The following is a 15,980-nucleotide window of genomic DNA, read 5'->3' on the forward strand; positions in this document are numbered from 1 at the left end:
AAAAATCCTGGAGAAATGGATCTGCCCCTGCGCTACATACTAGAATTCTTTATTTTATATAAAATGCTTTTTTAGAAATGAAAAATGGAGTGTTAAGTCGACAAAAACTGCACGCGGAGAGCATCGTGGGCATAAATAAAGGAAACTGGCGGTATACCAAAAGCTAATAAATGTCTCTTCAGGTTACAGTATACCTTCAGATCGGCAATTTTCTTCAAATTTGGATTTTTGGTTCAAACTAATGGTCGAAGAGTAATCTCTAATTTCTGAAAACAAAATTGAAAAAAACCTAATATTGGCGGAGAAAGGGATGTTTTACGTTATGGCCGGAAGTAAAAGTTCCCTCTTGATTGACAGCCCTATAACGTGTATGCAATCAACCGAGACTACTTTCGCGGGAATATTACCGATATTGATACCACGAATTGGCTGGCTACTCAGGTAATCAGCATTGTTAATCCAAGCATTTTTCGTGTTAGATGTAATTCTATTAAGTTATAAGTAAACATGGACCACGGAAAACTCCGTTTACCAGTTCGAAAGAGCGAAGAATGGATAAAAATACATCAATGAGTGAAGAAGCGAAAGTTGACCTCGCGGATGAAGCTACGGACGTATCAAGCGGGCAAAAAGATCGAGTCAAGAGAAGAGAAAGGTTGTGTAAAATTTGGGAACTCGACAGTGATAACAGCGATGTTTACAGTGACTCTTTTGTTCAGTTCGATACCGATGAATCGTCCAACTCATTGAGATCCATTGTAATATTATCCATGCACATTTGCTCTGCCGCGCTTTCTTTTGTTTGTTCTCGTCGCCCAGCTACTCTAACGTTCGTATCCTTTTTCGTCTTCCCCATTTTGCCAAACCAGCTTCAAGAAAAACCCAGCTGCAGAAAAATTATCTCTCCGCCTTGAGCGCATTGCGAAACGCAAGGTTTTTTTTGCAGATTCACGCGTAAATTTCACCACGAGTTAATGGTAGTAAATTTTCCAAGCGCTGATTGGCTCAGTGATCTGAGAACCCAGTTGAAGGCGTTTGTGGGCGGAGTTTGTTTGCGAAGTAAGATATTTTTCTTAGCGCTGTTTTCTCGGATAAATTTTTTCACTTGAAGCAGCCACTTTAAAGAGTTACAACTCAAACGGAATTTGTTTGTTTGCCCTCAAATTTGGACAGTAGCTAGATTAACATATGAAAAACAAAAACTTGTCTGCGAATTGTTTATTTCGAAATATTTTTTCTCCGAGAGCGATTTTTCTACGATCACTTCACATTTTTTTAATCCTATTTCGAAAATGTTCTGTAACTTTTTACTACAATTGAATATGGAAAAACGCAGACACGCTTTTTTAGCGCTTTTTGTCCTGAAACCGAGGAAAAAAATAAATTGGCGAAAAACAAAATTCGCTTTGACTTGTAGCTTCCAAAAGGTGATTAGGACGCTTGCATTTGGTGACCGTGAAAAAATTGGCAATTCATTTTATTTCAAAATTTTTGGTATGGTTTGATAGCCAGCTCTATAAGCTTTAATTTGATATAGGGGCTTAGGTATCTACAGCTTAAACTGGACGCGCTACATCGCTTGGACGCGAGACACCCCTGAAGGTATACGGTAACCTTAACTCTTTTTACCGGAATGGAGGAAAAAAGATGTCGACCGTATTTCAAGGTGAAGGTTAAAATTATTATACATTACTGAAAGCGAAAGAATTGGAGGACTTTCAATCTCGTTCGTAAGGCCCACGTTACGTGAGCTCTGGGAAGTACATTGGAGGACTTTCTATTTTGAAGTCTTAACCTGCGCGCGCATGCCTGCCGAAGCCTTGTTCTTATCCAGTCTTCCCCTATTACACTCCTACTTTTCTACCAGATAACTAATCGATTAATCTTTGTCTTCTCACTCTCTTCTCGCTGCTTCCCTTTCTGATCTTTCGCTTTGTTTCTTCGTTTCCCATGCAACGTTCCCTTTACTCGCTCATTTTTGTTCGTCTCGTTTCTTTTCTTCCACTTTCCCTTCTGTTTCGTCTCTTTTCTATTCTCTCTCAGTCCTACTTTCTCTCTCCTCTCCTTCCTCTTTCCTTGTCCTCTCTTGTCTTTCCCTCTCTTCTGTTTATGTTTCAGTTCCTGTTTATGTTTTCGCGTTTTGTCCTCTAACCCCTACCCTTCCTTTCTTCACTTTCTCTTTGCACTCCTACCCTTCCTCTTCCCCCTCATCACCATCATTATTCTCATCACCATTCTCTTCATCATTATCATTATCATCTTGCTCCTCCTCTTGTTCATTTCCTTCATCTTCATTCCCTTGTTCATCTCCACCTTCTGGTTCATCGTCTTCGTCTTCAACCTGATCTTCGTCCACGTCCTCCTCGCCTTCTTCCTCTGCTCTTCCTTCTTTGTTGCTGTCTTCTTCGCCTTGACTTTCTCCTCTTTCCTCGTCACTTAATTCCTCTTCCCCCGACTTTATTTCATCTTCATCTTCATCTGGGTCGTCGTTTTCTTCTTCATCATCCTCTTCACTTGGGTCGGCCTCTGCTTCTTCGCTACCCGGTTTCTTTGTGCGTATTCTAGTTGAAGTTCGTTTTCTTCTGTTGGACCTTTGTGTTCGCTGTTTTCTTTTTGAGGCACACGGCTTACTGTTCTATCGCTGAGCTTTTCGTAAAGTTGTTGCACCTGCAGAGATAAATAGTTTGCCAAATTCAAATGTCAATTAAAAGGTTCTGATAGCATATCATCGGTCGTGAGTAGCTTTAAAAAAGCAAGGCAAACTAGCGAATTCAACGGCAACAAGCTTTGTACCTAGTGTAACTATATAGGAGGACGCTGGGTGTCCTGTGAGTATAACCAGAGGAAGTTACTTTTGAGCCCCCCACCCCCACCTCCCAACTTTAAGGACTTGTAATGAACTACAAATTTGATGGCTCTTCCTAATTTCATGCATGCAATAACAATTTGGCATGATTTTCCATTGGACAAGGATCTTGATGTTTCCATGGCAGCGATATTTTGACCGGCATGTTTTCTAAATTTCAATTTTTTTGTAATGAAAAAAAATTTAACTTCCTTGCACTAAGTAACTTTCACATTTTTAGTTATTTTCATTCTATTTTAATTGCATGATTATGTAGTTTTCAGTCGTTTTATTGTGACAAAGGAAAAGTGAATTCCAAAGAACAAGACTCACTGAAGACCTCATTGGAATGCAGTAGCTTGAAGAACCAGGCGCAGACAATATTCTTACTAATTAGTATTTGGCTGGTAGCTATATACATTTAGTATCACCCAACTAGTGGACTAATGCAAATCCTGCATTTTAATTGGCTACGCTACTAGAGGACTATTAGAAATAGTCCTCGTGTAACGAAATTGGCGCAATCGAGCGTGACACTTTCTTTCGTTTTATTCCCAAATAAATATTTCTTCAACTTGCATTTGCTAACTTTATTATTGCCTTTTCTGTCCAACTAGTTGGGTGATACTAAAACAATTAGACCCCTCGCCCTCAAGGGCCACGGGTCAATAGCTCATTCGGCTTCGCCTCATGGGCTATTGACCCGTAGCCCTTGCGGGTTACGGGTCTAATTGTTAAATAGCGCGGGCGATCATCTTACAGATAAGGTACCACTGAATACCTTGTGGGCTTGTAACGGCAACGGTTTTATTCACCGAAATCTGCACAGTCCCAATCTTGGGAATAGGCTAAAACAATAATAATGATGGAGAGCTGGGTTAATAAGTGCATTTCCAAGTCACCTTTTGCCTCTGTGTTAAACTGAGTCTACGTGTGAAACCAATCATATTCATACGTGTTTCGCCTACAGGTTCATTTTCATGCAAATCAAACTCAGCTTCATGTAAAATGTCTCGGGCAAAGACTCGTTTTGAAATAGAGGCACAAGGTAATTAGGAAATTATTTATTCTGAAGGAGCTAAAGCAATCTATTAACCAAAGGAAGAAAAAACATGAAGTAGGAAACAAGATACCAAAACGCTACAACAGTTTAGCTAAGCCCTGGGAAAATTGAATGGATTGCACACAACAACACGAAATTTTTAAAATGTTGGCAACTTTTTGGACGTAATGTAGCTAATTTAAATTACCTTCCGTGATCGCCATGGAAACCAATGTTGGTTAGAGTTAATGCAGTTATTGCGCAAAAGGTGGTAGCAATCTATTTTGAATTAAACGACCGTACGTAAGCAGAAAAATTAATCAAACCATCTTATAAAACTCATGATTCTGTTAAAGGTGATGATCAAACAGGCATTTTACTCTTTATCTAGTTACGGCCATCCGGCAGGCAATGTTTCATAAGGAGAACGTGTGCAACGGGTAAATTATATGTTGTGAGAATTTTATAAAGCCGTGATAAACATATTAAACAATTTCAGTAATTCAATGTTTTGACTGCCTCAGCCACAGGATTAAAAGTGGCAGTGAGTGCTATTGAGTAACGCAGCTGTGGAAAAACAAACAGGCTAATAACAAAAAAAAAAAACCTGCCAAATTTGTAGTACTTTGTGAATCATTCACAAAGTACATGAAGTTCAAGTTGAAGTTCAAGTTTGCGGCAGTAAATTAAACGAAGTTTTTAAATTTCTGCCAGTGGCTCAAGGCCATTCCTGAAATTCCATTCGCAATCATCCTGGGACTTGTGCGAATTTTTGCTGCGGCAGCTCCGAGAAAAATTGCTGCTGAGGGAAAGTCCAAGTTAACATTCAAACCATGGTACTCGCAAATTTCGAGTAGTTTAACAAGACCCGAGAAAAAGTCAAGTCGATTCCACGAGGAATCGGTTACATTTTCATCGGTCGCCATGTTTATGGAAGCTTGGCGGGAAGCTCTGTGACCGTGGCGTAAATGCCTGGTTACCATGCCTGGGATCAATATCAGCAATGACCAATTTAAAGTTGTTAAATTGGCCGATTTACGGACGTTAATTCGGCCGATTTAAGAATAAAGCTATTTAGGGCTATTCTGGAGTCATGAGTTACATGAGGCGATTTTGATAATTTTTATATAGTTATTTTTATATAAGGTCATTTGCCCACATGCTGATATTGCCGATCCCATGCCTACTGGAGTCAAGTGACATTATCGAATGAAAATATATTTTTATCGAATGGAAATATATATTTTATCGAACAAAAATTTTTTTTTTATAGAATGAAAATATTTTTATCGAATGCAAATATATTTTTATCGAATGAAAATAATTTTTACCGAATTTTGCTACATTTCGGCAACCAAATATCGTTCAACTCATAAGATTATGTTTTCTTCGTATATGTCGTTCGCTCTTGAGCTGTGTTCATTATCTTCTGTTTCTTTTCACTTGAATTTATCAAGTAGACACATTAATTTGTCAAGTACAGTAGATAACCGTTCATTATTGTCCAAATGAGTGCTTTTTTTGTTGTCTACTCGGGCTCCGCTATAATCGGTGCTTGCGCACAATTAAAATAACACATTCTCATGATTAAATTTCTATATATTGGTGCTTAAACTATAGCTGTGCATTTGACAATCTCGAGAGCGTTTTATCTAAATCTGCTGAGACAGCTGAAACGTCTATGAAGTGTAAGACTGAAAGGTCAAGAAAGCGGGAAACTGTTTGCGGCAACAAGGCAAACTTTCGTCCCATTTCCATAAAAACCGGTTAACAAAAATATCAATGTTTGGTTACCTTACTACATGATATTCTTGTTGAAGATGCGCAGCCCATGTTTTGCTGTAAGGGCGTCAATTGGACATAAACTATTTTTCAGACATTCGATCACAAAAACAGGTAGCACAGCACGCGTTCGCAGTTCTCTAAAACAACTTATTCATTAAATAAAGCGCATTCTCTGATTGGCTGTTAAAATAAACATTTTAGTCGCCCATCTTTTATGTGCATAAGTGATGTTCAGGTTTTCGAGAATATTGCGTCAAAAATGACGTTTTCGGACAATTTTTCTACCCGTTTTTTTCGTCTTTTTCATTTAAATCAAAGCAGGTCTCATTATCTTGCCAACTGAAGTCGTGGGACATTGCCAATTTTATGAAAAAGCTATCTTTTAATTTCTTACTGCAGTTAAAGGTATTACGGCATGTTTGTGCGTAATATAATAAATTTCGCCTTGAATTGCCTTGATTTGCAAGTATTTTGTTACGTAGCAACGCCTGTAGCAACGATTGTTTATAGTCAGAAACGAACATACTTCCAGGAAAATAATGTCGCCTGATCTCATATTATATTTTGCAGAAATTCTACATGGTTGCCACAGGCATCACTTTTCAAAATTCCCTGACGTTTCAATTCCCTGATAAAAATACGATCTCCCTAACCAAATAAATAAAAAACGTCAAATTTAGTAGTGGCTCCTAAGAAAAATCCTGGAGAAATGGATCTGCCCCTGCGCTACGTACTAGAATTCTTTATTTTATATAAAATGCTTTTTTAGAAATGAAAAATGGAGTGGGCTACGGGTCTAATTGTTAAATAGCCCGGGCGATCATCTTACAGATAAGGTACCACTGAATACCTTGTGGGCTTGTGACGGCAACGGCTTTATTCACCGAAATCTGCACAGTCCCAATCTTGGGAATAGGCTAAAACAATAATAATGATGGAGAGCTGGGTTAATAGGTGCATTTCCAAGTTGCCTTTTGCCTCTGTGTTAAACTGAATCTTCGTGTGAAACCAATCATATTTATACGTGTTCATTTTCATGCAAATCAAACTCAGCTTCATGTAAAATGTCTCGCGCAAAGAATCCTTTTGAAATAGAGGCACAAAGTAACTAGGAAATTATTTATTCTGAAGGAGCTAAAACAATCTATTAACTAAAGGAAGAAAAAAACATGAAGTAGGAAACAAGATACCAAAACGGGACAACAGTATAGCTAAGCCCTGGGAAAATTGAATGGATTGCACACAACAAGGAAATTTTTAAAAATGGTGGCAACTTTTTGGACGTAATGTAACTAATTTAAATTACCTTCCGTGATCGCCATGGAAACCAATGTTGGTTAGAGTTTATGCAGTTATTGCGCAAAAGGTGGTAGCAATCTATTTTGAGTTAAACGACCGTACGTAAACAGAAAAATTAATCAAACCACAGGATTAAAAGTGGCAGTGAGTGCTATCAAGAAACACAGTTGTGGAAAAACAAACAGGCTAATAAAAAAAGGAAAACCTGCCAAATTTGTAGTACTTTGTGAATCATTCACAAAGTACATGAAGTTCAAGTTGAAGTTCAAGTTTCCGGCAGTAAATTAAACGAAGTTTTTAAATTTCTGTCAGTGGCTCAAGGCCATTCCTGAAATTCCATTCGCAATCATCCTGGGACTTGTGCGAATTTTTGCTGCGGCAGCTCCGAGAAAAATTGCTACTGAGGGAAAATCCAAGTTAAGGTTCAAACCATGGTACACGCAAATGTCGAGTAGTTTAACAAGACCCGAGAAAAAGTCAAGTCGAATCCACGAGGTATCGGTTACATTTTCATCGGTCGCCATGTTTATGGAAGCTTGGCGGGAAGCTCTGTGACCGTGGCGTAAATGCCTGGTTACCATGCCTGGGATCAATATCAGCAATGACCAATTTAAAGTTGTTAAATTGGCCGATTTACGGACGTTAATTCGGCCGATTTAAGAATAAAGCTATTTAGGGCTATTCTGGAGTCATGAGTTACATAAGGCGATTTTGATAATTTTTATATCATTTTTATATAAGGTCATTTGCCCACATGCTGATATTGCCGATTCCTTGCCTCCTGGAGTCAAGTGACATTATCGAATGAAAATATATTTCTATCGAATGGAAATATATATTTTATCGAACAAAAAAATTTTTTTATAGAATGAAAATATTTTTATCGAATGCAAATATATTTTTATCGAATGAAAATAATTTTTACCGAATTTTGCTACATTTCGGCAACCAAATATCGTTCAACTCATAAGATTATGTTTTCTTCGTATATGTCGTTCGCTCTTGAGCTGTGTTCATTATCTTCTGTTTCTTTTCACTTGAATTTATCAAGTAGACACATTAATTTGTCAAGTACAGTAGATAACCGTTCATTATTGTCCAAATGAGTGCTTTTTTTGTTGTCTACTCGGGCTCCGCTATAATCGGTGCTTGCGCACAATTAAAATAACACATTCTCATGATTAAATTTCTATATATTGGTGCTTAAACTATAGCTGTGCATTTGACAATCTCGAGAGCGTTTTATCTAAATCTGCTGAGACAGCTGAAACGTCTATGAAGTGTAAGACTGAAAGGTCAAGAAAGCGGGAAACTGTTTGCGGCAACAAGGGAAACTTTCGTCCCATTTTCATAAAAACCGGTTAACAAAAATATCAATGTTTGGTTACCTTACTACATGATATTCTTGTTGAAGATGCGCAGCCCATGTTTTGCTATAAGGGCGTCAATTGGACATAAACTATTTTTCAGACATTCGATCACAAAACAGGTAGAACAGCACGCGTTCGCAGTTCTTTTAAACAACGTATTCATTAAATAAAGCGCATTCTCTGATTGGCTGTTAAAATAAACATTTTAGCTGCCCATCTTTTATGTGCATAAGGTTTTTGAGAATATTGCGTCAAAAATGACGTTTCCGGGCAATTTTTCTACCCGCTTTTTTCGTCTTTTTCATTTAAATCAAAGCAGGTCTCATTGTCTTGCCAACTGAAGTCGTGGGACATTGCCAATTTTATGAAAAAGCTATCTTTTAATTATTTAGTGAAGTTAAAGGTATTACAGCATGTTTGTGCGTTATAAATTTAGCCTTGAATTGCCTTGATTTGCAGGTATTTTGTTACGTAGCAACGCCTAGCTGTAGCAACGGTCAGAAACGAACATGCTTCCAGGAAAATAATGTCGTCTGATCTCATATTATATTTTGCAGAAATTCTACATGGTTGCCACAGGCATCACTTTTCAAAATTCCCTGTCTTTTCAATTCCCTGATAAAAATACGATTTCCCTAACCAAATAAATAAAAAACGTTAGATTTAGTAGTGGCTGCACTGGCCTCAACTTACAGATCAATGGTATTAAATCAGCCAGAATTCAATTTTCCCTGACTTTTCTTTCAAAATATAAATTTTCGCTGACTCTAAAATAAAATTCCGTGACTTTTCCTTGACCTCGAAGAATTTTATTCCTGACCATTTCCTGACCTGCGGCGACCCTGTTCTGTTCCTAGTTACCTTGATAAATTTGTTAGATATTAAATATAAGAATGTTTCCTTTTTTCTGCGCCATTAATTTAGGTCAAGATTTGCCATTGGCGTAAATCAAATGCGCTCAATAAATGGTTAGAGTTTCTAGTCTTCTCGGATAAGGACGATAAACCGTAGGCCCCATCTCACAACTCTTCATATAATTCTGTGGGACGTAAAAGAACCCACACACTGATTGAAAAGAGTAGGGGATGTAGCTCCCGGTGTGGTGATCTCTCATTAGCTGCATAAGCTACACTGAAATCCGAGGGTAAATAAAGTAATGTATGTATGTATGTATGTATGTATGTATGTATGTATGTATGTATGTATGTATGTATGTATGTATGCATGCATGCATGCATGCATGCATGCATGCATGCATGCATGCATGCATGCATGCATGCATGCATGCATGCATGCATGCATGCATGCATGCATGCATGCATGTATGTATGTATGTATGTATGTATGTATGTATGTATGTATAGTGCACAGTGGCGAGGGTCTAGCACAGGTTTAGGGGGATGCGGGATGGCAGTAAAAATAGAGGTAAGAAATTTTAACACGGAATGCGGGATAAAAATACTTCGGCGGGAGCGATTTGCTCCTTTTGACAGGTGGGATGCGGAATGAAACACAGAAATTCACTCGCATGTACGTTACGCGGAGATCTGCGACTCTAACCAGGCGTGATCTAGCGTGCGAGCAGGCTCACGTTGGAGCACAAGCGCACGCGGCGTAGCTGCGAGCGCGAAATCACCTCGTCACCAGACTCCTTCCCGCCGGATCGTTTTGCTCTTCACTACTCGCGCACGTGACTCAAAGGTGAGCCAACTCGCAGGCTAGGCATGATCGCGAGAAACATACTGAGTGGGGCGGGATGCTCCGAGGGTTTTCCTCCCTCCACAAAATCCAACATCTCCAAATTCCAATTCGGCCAGGATAGAAGACCCGCATGAAAACCAAGTAAAGCTGATGTAGCTTCCTCTCTAAAATTTGTCATCTGCAATTTCCTTGTTTATTGCTTTTTTATTTACATAACTGATAGGGCTGCTAGAATAGCTAGTAAAGAGACGCGGCTTTTCGTCATAAAATACCTGGGAACAACCCTTTAACACGTACATCTGGAGTCGGTATCTGTAACATTTTACAACCCATTTTACTATCGTTAAACTCTCATAAGAAAGACAGTTCTCAAGTCACGAACTCTTTAGAAGAGTTAAAGATTACAAACAGCTCGCATATTCAATGAAACCCTGTAACATTGCACATGGTCCGTACTAATACGATGGAGCCTCTCTTTCTCTTTCCTGGCTTAATTTCTAATCTACACTAATGCAAGCAAGAGATTCAAACAAGCAAGTGATGCTTGTCCTGATGTAACCTGCGGTCAGGTGTTTCTTTTTTCCCTGTTCACCCTCTCCCACGAAAACAAACAACAACAACGCCTGATCGGTCTACCTTAGCGAGTATTTACAATAACTGATGAAAACGAGCTGCTTAGGCAGTATTAGAAAAGAGCGCCTAAATACCACCAGTCATTTACAGAGAGATGCTGCTAACATGCCAAACAATATGACTATAAGGAAAAAAACACCAATGAAATATAAATTTACAGTAGTCATGCCTATTTTCTTGGAAGGGGGGGGGGAGTGGCCTATTTACAATTATTTTATTTGTAAGTTGTCTAGATGAATGTCTGGAAAGCAAAATTATCGTATGATCCTCAGTTACATGTCTCTAGCTCTGAAGCCTTTTTTTCTCCATGTGTATGACATTCAAATGTGGTAGCTTCAATGAGTTACATGTAGGTTAAAATGGCCTGCAAACAAGCTTCCTCGTGGGGCATCGAATGAAAAAAACAAAAACAAAAACACACAAAAAAACAAACAAACAAACAAACAGACAGGCAGAAGGCAGAGCAAGTCAACTGCAGTCCATTAGACCTTGGTCTCCTTGTACATTTCCTGCTTCCTGATTTTATGTGCTTTAAACCCACTAAGACTCACACTGTAGGGAGTCTGTTCACAGGGATAATGGAATTATAATAACACAATAACTTAGTTAATTGACTTTGAAGTTGATGCTTATCTTGGATGTAATTGGCTGGTATAAATAAACTATCGCTGAATAAATTAAATGAATTATAATACATGTTGTCACCCTCATTCTTGCTTACAGTAAATAATATTTACAGCTCTAAATCGAGAGAAGATCATGGTCAAGAGAGTTTATAATCCCCCCATATAAGCCTTATTCCTACGGTAATCCATCTCACATTTTATTTTGGATGTGGTAGCCAGATCTTCCACAGGTAATGTTACCATGTGTGATGCATAGATGTTTTGTTTTGTGTAGGAAGAAAGTATGTGCAAAGCCACTCAGACTGTCAACATAAGCAAACTCCCCAACATGGGACTTCCCAAAACCCTTACTTTATTTACGACCAAAATCTGTGATCTTTCTGACCATACCAAGAATTTGAAACCCTATTTATGACCTGACCATTAAATCAGTACCCTGTACTTTCAGGCCTGTCTTAAAATATGTTCCCTAGTTCAGACCAATGTTAAATTGCAGTAACCATAATTGTGAAGGGCTTTTGTTGATGGTCTTATCAATAATGATGAAAAAGTAGCTTCTTCTAAAAGAACCTACATGTACCCGATTCCAGACTAGAGTAGAAAAACCATACCCTAATTTGACAAAAAATGGCCAAAATCAATACCCTATTTATGACCAACACAGCTAAAAACCATACCCTCTGAGGCCACACATACCTATGTAGCCCATACAAGCATGTATCCCCCTGGGTTTCTAGACCACCTAGGGATTTCAAAAACTGGAAGTGAACTAATAACTTGAGAGGGATTACCATGAGAATAAGGCCCCTGTAGGGTATGAACTCTCTTTTCCTTTATCTGCTCTTGGTAGTCTCTAGTCAGCTTTGGTTCCAGGCTGGGTAACCTGCATCAATTACATATTTGTTAGTCTTAATCATTAAATTCCTCTTTGAATTTTATGTCTCTTGTAAAACTCAATCAAAGCCTCCACCATCATCAAAACCTCCCCCATCGAACCCGCCACCGTCATCAAATCCTCCACCACCGTCGTCAAACCCACCGCCGCCATCAAACCCACCAGCATCACCATAATGTTCATGATATTCTGGACCTCCATGGTGGTGATGCTCATGAAAGTGATCTCCGCCACTATGAAAGTGATCATGGTCATGTACATGAATGTGTGCACCATGACCATAGTAGTGAGGACCATGCAGGGCATTTGAGAGTACCGCACCAGCTGCCATTCCTACTAATAGGTCCCCGCCTCTGTCCCTGTCCTGGACAACTACTGTTTGAGGTTGTTGATAAAAGCCAGGTTGTCCATATGCTACTGGCTGACCAGGGTAGCGCTGATTGTAGTACCCTTGTGGTGGTGGTCCACGTTGCTGGGGATATCTGGCTTGTTGTGGATAAGCTGTAGGATATTGCACTGGAAAACAATTGATAACAAGTTACAAACACTAGAAGTGACAAACATAATGTTCTTGGAAAAATATACATCTTAGAGAATTTTAGTAAAATTTCAGTGCTTCATCATCTTAATTTTTTTTGAACGTTATACTGTGTTGCGATCTCAATTTTTTTTTTTAAAGGTTTGCAGAAAGATATCTAGTCTCGCTGTCTCACAAAGCCACGTGTTTACAATTCACTACTGAGGTGGATACAGGATTTTGGAGAAGAGGGTTCAAGAAAGGGACCCCCTCCAGCAGGGGGTCTGGAAATGCGATGAGGTTCTCGGAAATAAGATTTCCAGCATTCTGAGGCCAAGTCAGCATGTTATCTTTATGTCTCTTTGATTTTTTTGTTAATCTAGGGGGTTTGAACGAACCCCCTGAGCACCCCTAGATCTGCCCCAGCATTAACACCCCAGCACTAACCCTAACTAATTAGCCTCAGGCAAAACCTCATGCTGACTTAAACCATTTCTCTTTTTAAACTTGAAGTGCAACACAGTTGAACCATCATACATGGGTATTTAAAAAGTAGTGAAAATCGACAATACTCACCTACAGTTTGTGTTCCTGGATGCTGAGGTGTTACGACAGCTTGTTGAGTTGTCACCTGAACCAAACAAAACAGGAATCATTATGAAATGTTAACTCATGACAATGGATGGGGGGCCTGCAGATATACCAATCAGGGATATACATCCAGCTAAGAAAGCACTTAGTCGGCTCATTTACAAGCCCAGCTGGCTTTTATGCCCTTGGTAGCTCCAAAGTTTACCCAAGTCTTTGTTTTTGTGTAAAATTTCAGCTGCTTAAATTAGCCGGCAACTGGCTCTTAACTACATCCCTGTCCAATACGATCTGAGAATTTTGTTTTACCTTATTACATGAAACTTTTGCAACACACTAATTTCTCAAATTTCTCGATTAAAAAAAATCTTGAAATTAAAGTGACGCAAACAATAAGTGTTGCAAAAATAACATGATCTGAAAATTAAGTGACTCATAAAATTTCATGCTACTGTTGACATATAGTCCTGCCATTGCATTTTTGTTAATTTTGATGTTATTATACCTTTGATATCGGTTTACTGAATTCAAGGACATGTTAATTAAAGGTAACATTGCCAAGGAAACAAAACCTATGTTACTCAAAAACGCAAAGTTTAAGCGATTTGAAATATAAAATTTACGCAAAATCACTGACATTAAGTGTCATGAAATATGGGCACCTCAAAATCGCGAAATATACAGGTCACAAAAATTTCATGTAATAAGGTAACTAACAATTAGATTATGAGGTCGAGCTTCCTATCGTCTGATAGTTGACGAGGGCACAGTCCGAGTTTACAAGTAGAAATCAAGATCAGATAATCTAATTGTTTTAGTTAAAACCTACTAGCCGTTCAAATCTTTATGGAAAATCCATAATTTATATTTGCTCAGATTTACTGGTAACCTAAGTATTTCTGGTCATGAAATTTGTCCAGTTGCTGGGGGTCAAAGCAGGAAGATGGAGAGTTCAGTGTCAAGAAGATACATGTACGAAAGTTTCAGTTCCAGTAGCACCAAGGAACTGAAAAGCTTACGGGTGAAAAATCTTATTAAGATGCTACAAATTTAAAGATAAAGATATACCGATCAAAAGCAATACGACCATTCAAAAAGATAAAGTAAACTACGGGATAAAAGCTAATATTACAAGGCTAAGAATATATTCTAAAGCAGTCTAAAGCTGTATAAAGGAGCATCAGACATGTAAAAAGTGGTAAAAAAACAGCACGATTACAAACTGGATTAAAATGTGATTGCATGAACTTTTCATGCCATATGCAGAAACATTCTGGGCGATTTCGGGATGACTTTTATCACAACTGACAACTGAGGTTATAGATAATTTGAGCGAAAACGTTCTAGAAGCCACTGTTGGCATACCGACCATCTGCGATTTAATAAGTTTTGGTTGGAGTAAGCAGGGAATATAGCAATTGTAAAGCAACTTACAACTGCTCCAGGCGAAGATGAACCGCAGCCCATGAAGAATTGATTCTTAGCGACAATCCAACATCGCAGAAATTCACGTTAATAGCCGAAATCTAAAAATATCCGCTCAAGCAGAAGCAGAAGCGAATAACTTTTGTTGACGTGTGCGCCTGCGTGAAATGAGAGTTCCCATGGTTACGTTTAGAACATGACGCACTATTTGCATTTCATTTATTTTCCGACAATGAAGAACCATAAGAGGACGAAGAGCCACGAAGGGTGAATGGAAAGGAATAAACTGGGTGGTGGGTTCGTCCTACCAACAAATTTCTTGTTATTGACATCCTCAAGATGTCATTGTTATTATCAGGAGCCATAATCGGTATGGGAATTTGACCAACTGAAAATTATGTCTAATGCCCGGAGGGCTGGGGAGGAGGGTGGTGGTGGTGGGGGGGGGGGGGGAGGGCTTAAGGGGGGTGGGTGGAGGGGACGATAGACGGTCACATTCATTTATTTCTCTTTTCAACTTCTTCAGTTTCATCAGTACTTTATATCATTTTTTTTCCAGCTTCCCAGCGGTCCGGAATCCTAAATCCACGAATCTGATTGGCTAATCGCGCGCGCTCCAGCGGTACAGATTTTCCCATGCGTACCCAACTTCCGTACCCCGGTTACGGACCGGCTCCGAAATTTTCCAACTTTGGCAACTTTTCAAGCTTAGTTTGTGTTACACTGTAAAACAACGTAAAATGTAACTTGCATCCAACACAGAGTCAAACAAAGCAGCAAATAAAACCATTTTTGATTTTTCGTGAATGTGTGTCGCTTAGATTTAGAGCTCATTACTCAACTTCATTTCAAGCCGTGCTTTTCTTTTGAATTAACATCAATTTTTGTCACATAACGACCATTTTTAGCTAAAATCCACCATGTTAAACGTAATATTTCCGTACACAGTGGCACATGTAAAATTAGCACTACAAATTCTGCAAGTAGTACCGCTGTTTTGTCAAGAATCGAAGCATTTGTTGATGAACTTGAAGTTCGATCTGGACGTGAATCAATCCATTTACATGTACCATACATAAGGACGAAAATACAACCGTGTTGGAGACTGGGTGTATGTTTGATACCTCTGACCACGATCAGCAAGGCAGTGAGAACAAAAGACGTATAGACTTCTCAAATGTAAAGGGTAACTTGCTTGCAATTGTATCCTTCAATCAGTGCAGAAAAATCGCACTTAATTTTGATCCTTCTACC

General features: G+C 38.8%; 1 protein-coding gene across 1 annotated transcript; it reads right to left on the reverse strand.

The window, feature by feature from the left end:
* Positions 1–9,700: 9,700 nt before the first annotated feature.
* Positions 9,701–14,958, reverse strand: LOC145484130 (uncharacterized). The gene is made up of 3 exons (XM_081462761.1): positions 14,736–14,958; positions 13,290–13,344; positions 9,701–12,712 (listed from the first exon to the last, which is right to left on the reverse strand). The coding sequence occupies exons 1-3, from the start codon at positions 14,766–14,768 to the stop codon at positions 12,255–12,257; spliced, it is 546 nt and encodes a 181-aa protein (XP_081318887.1). The 5' UTR covers positions 14,769–14,958; the 3' UTR covers positions 9,701–12,254.
* Between the last annotated feature and the right edge of the window lie 1,022 nt (positions 14,959–15,980).

Source organism: Orbicella franksi, chromosome 4 (assembly GCF_964199315.1).
Source record: "Orbicella franksi chromosome 4, jaOrbFran1.1, whole genome shotgun sequence".
Lineage (NCBI taxonomy): Eukaryota > Metazoa > Cnidaria > Anthozoa > Scleractinia > Merulinidae > Orbicella > Orbicella franksi.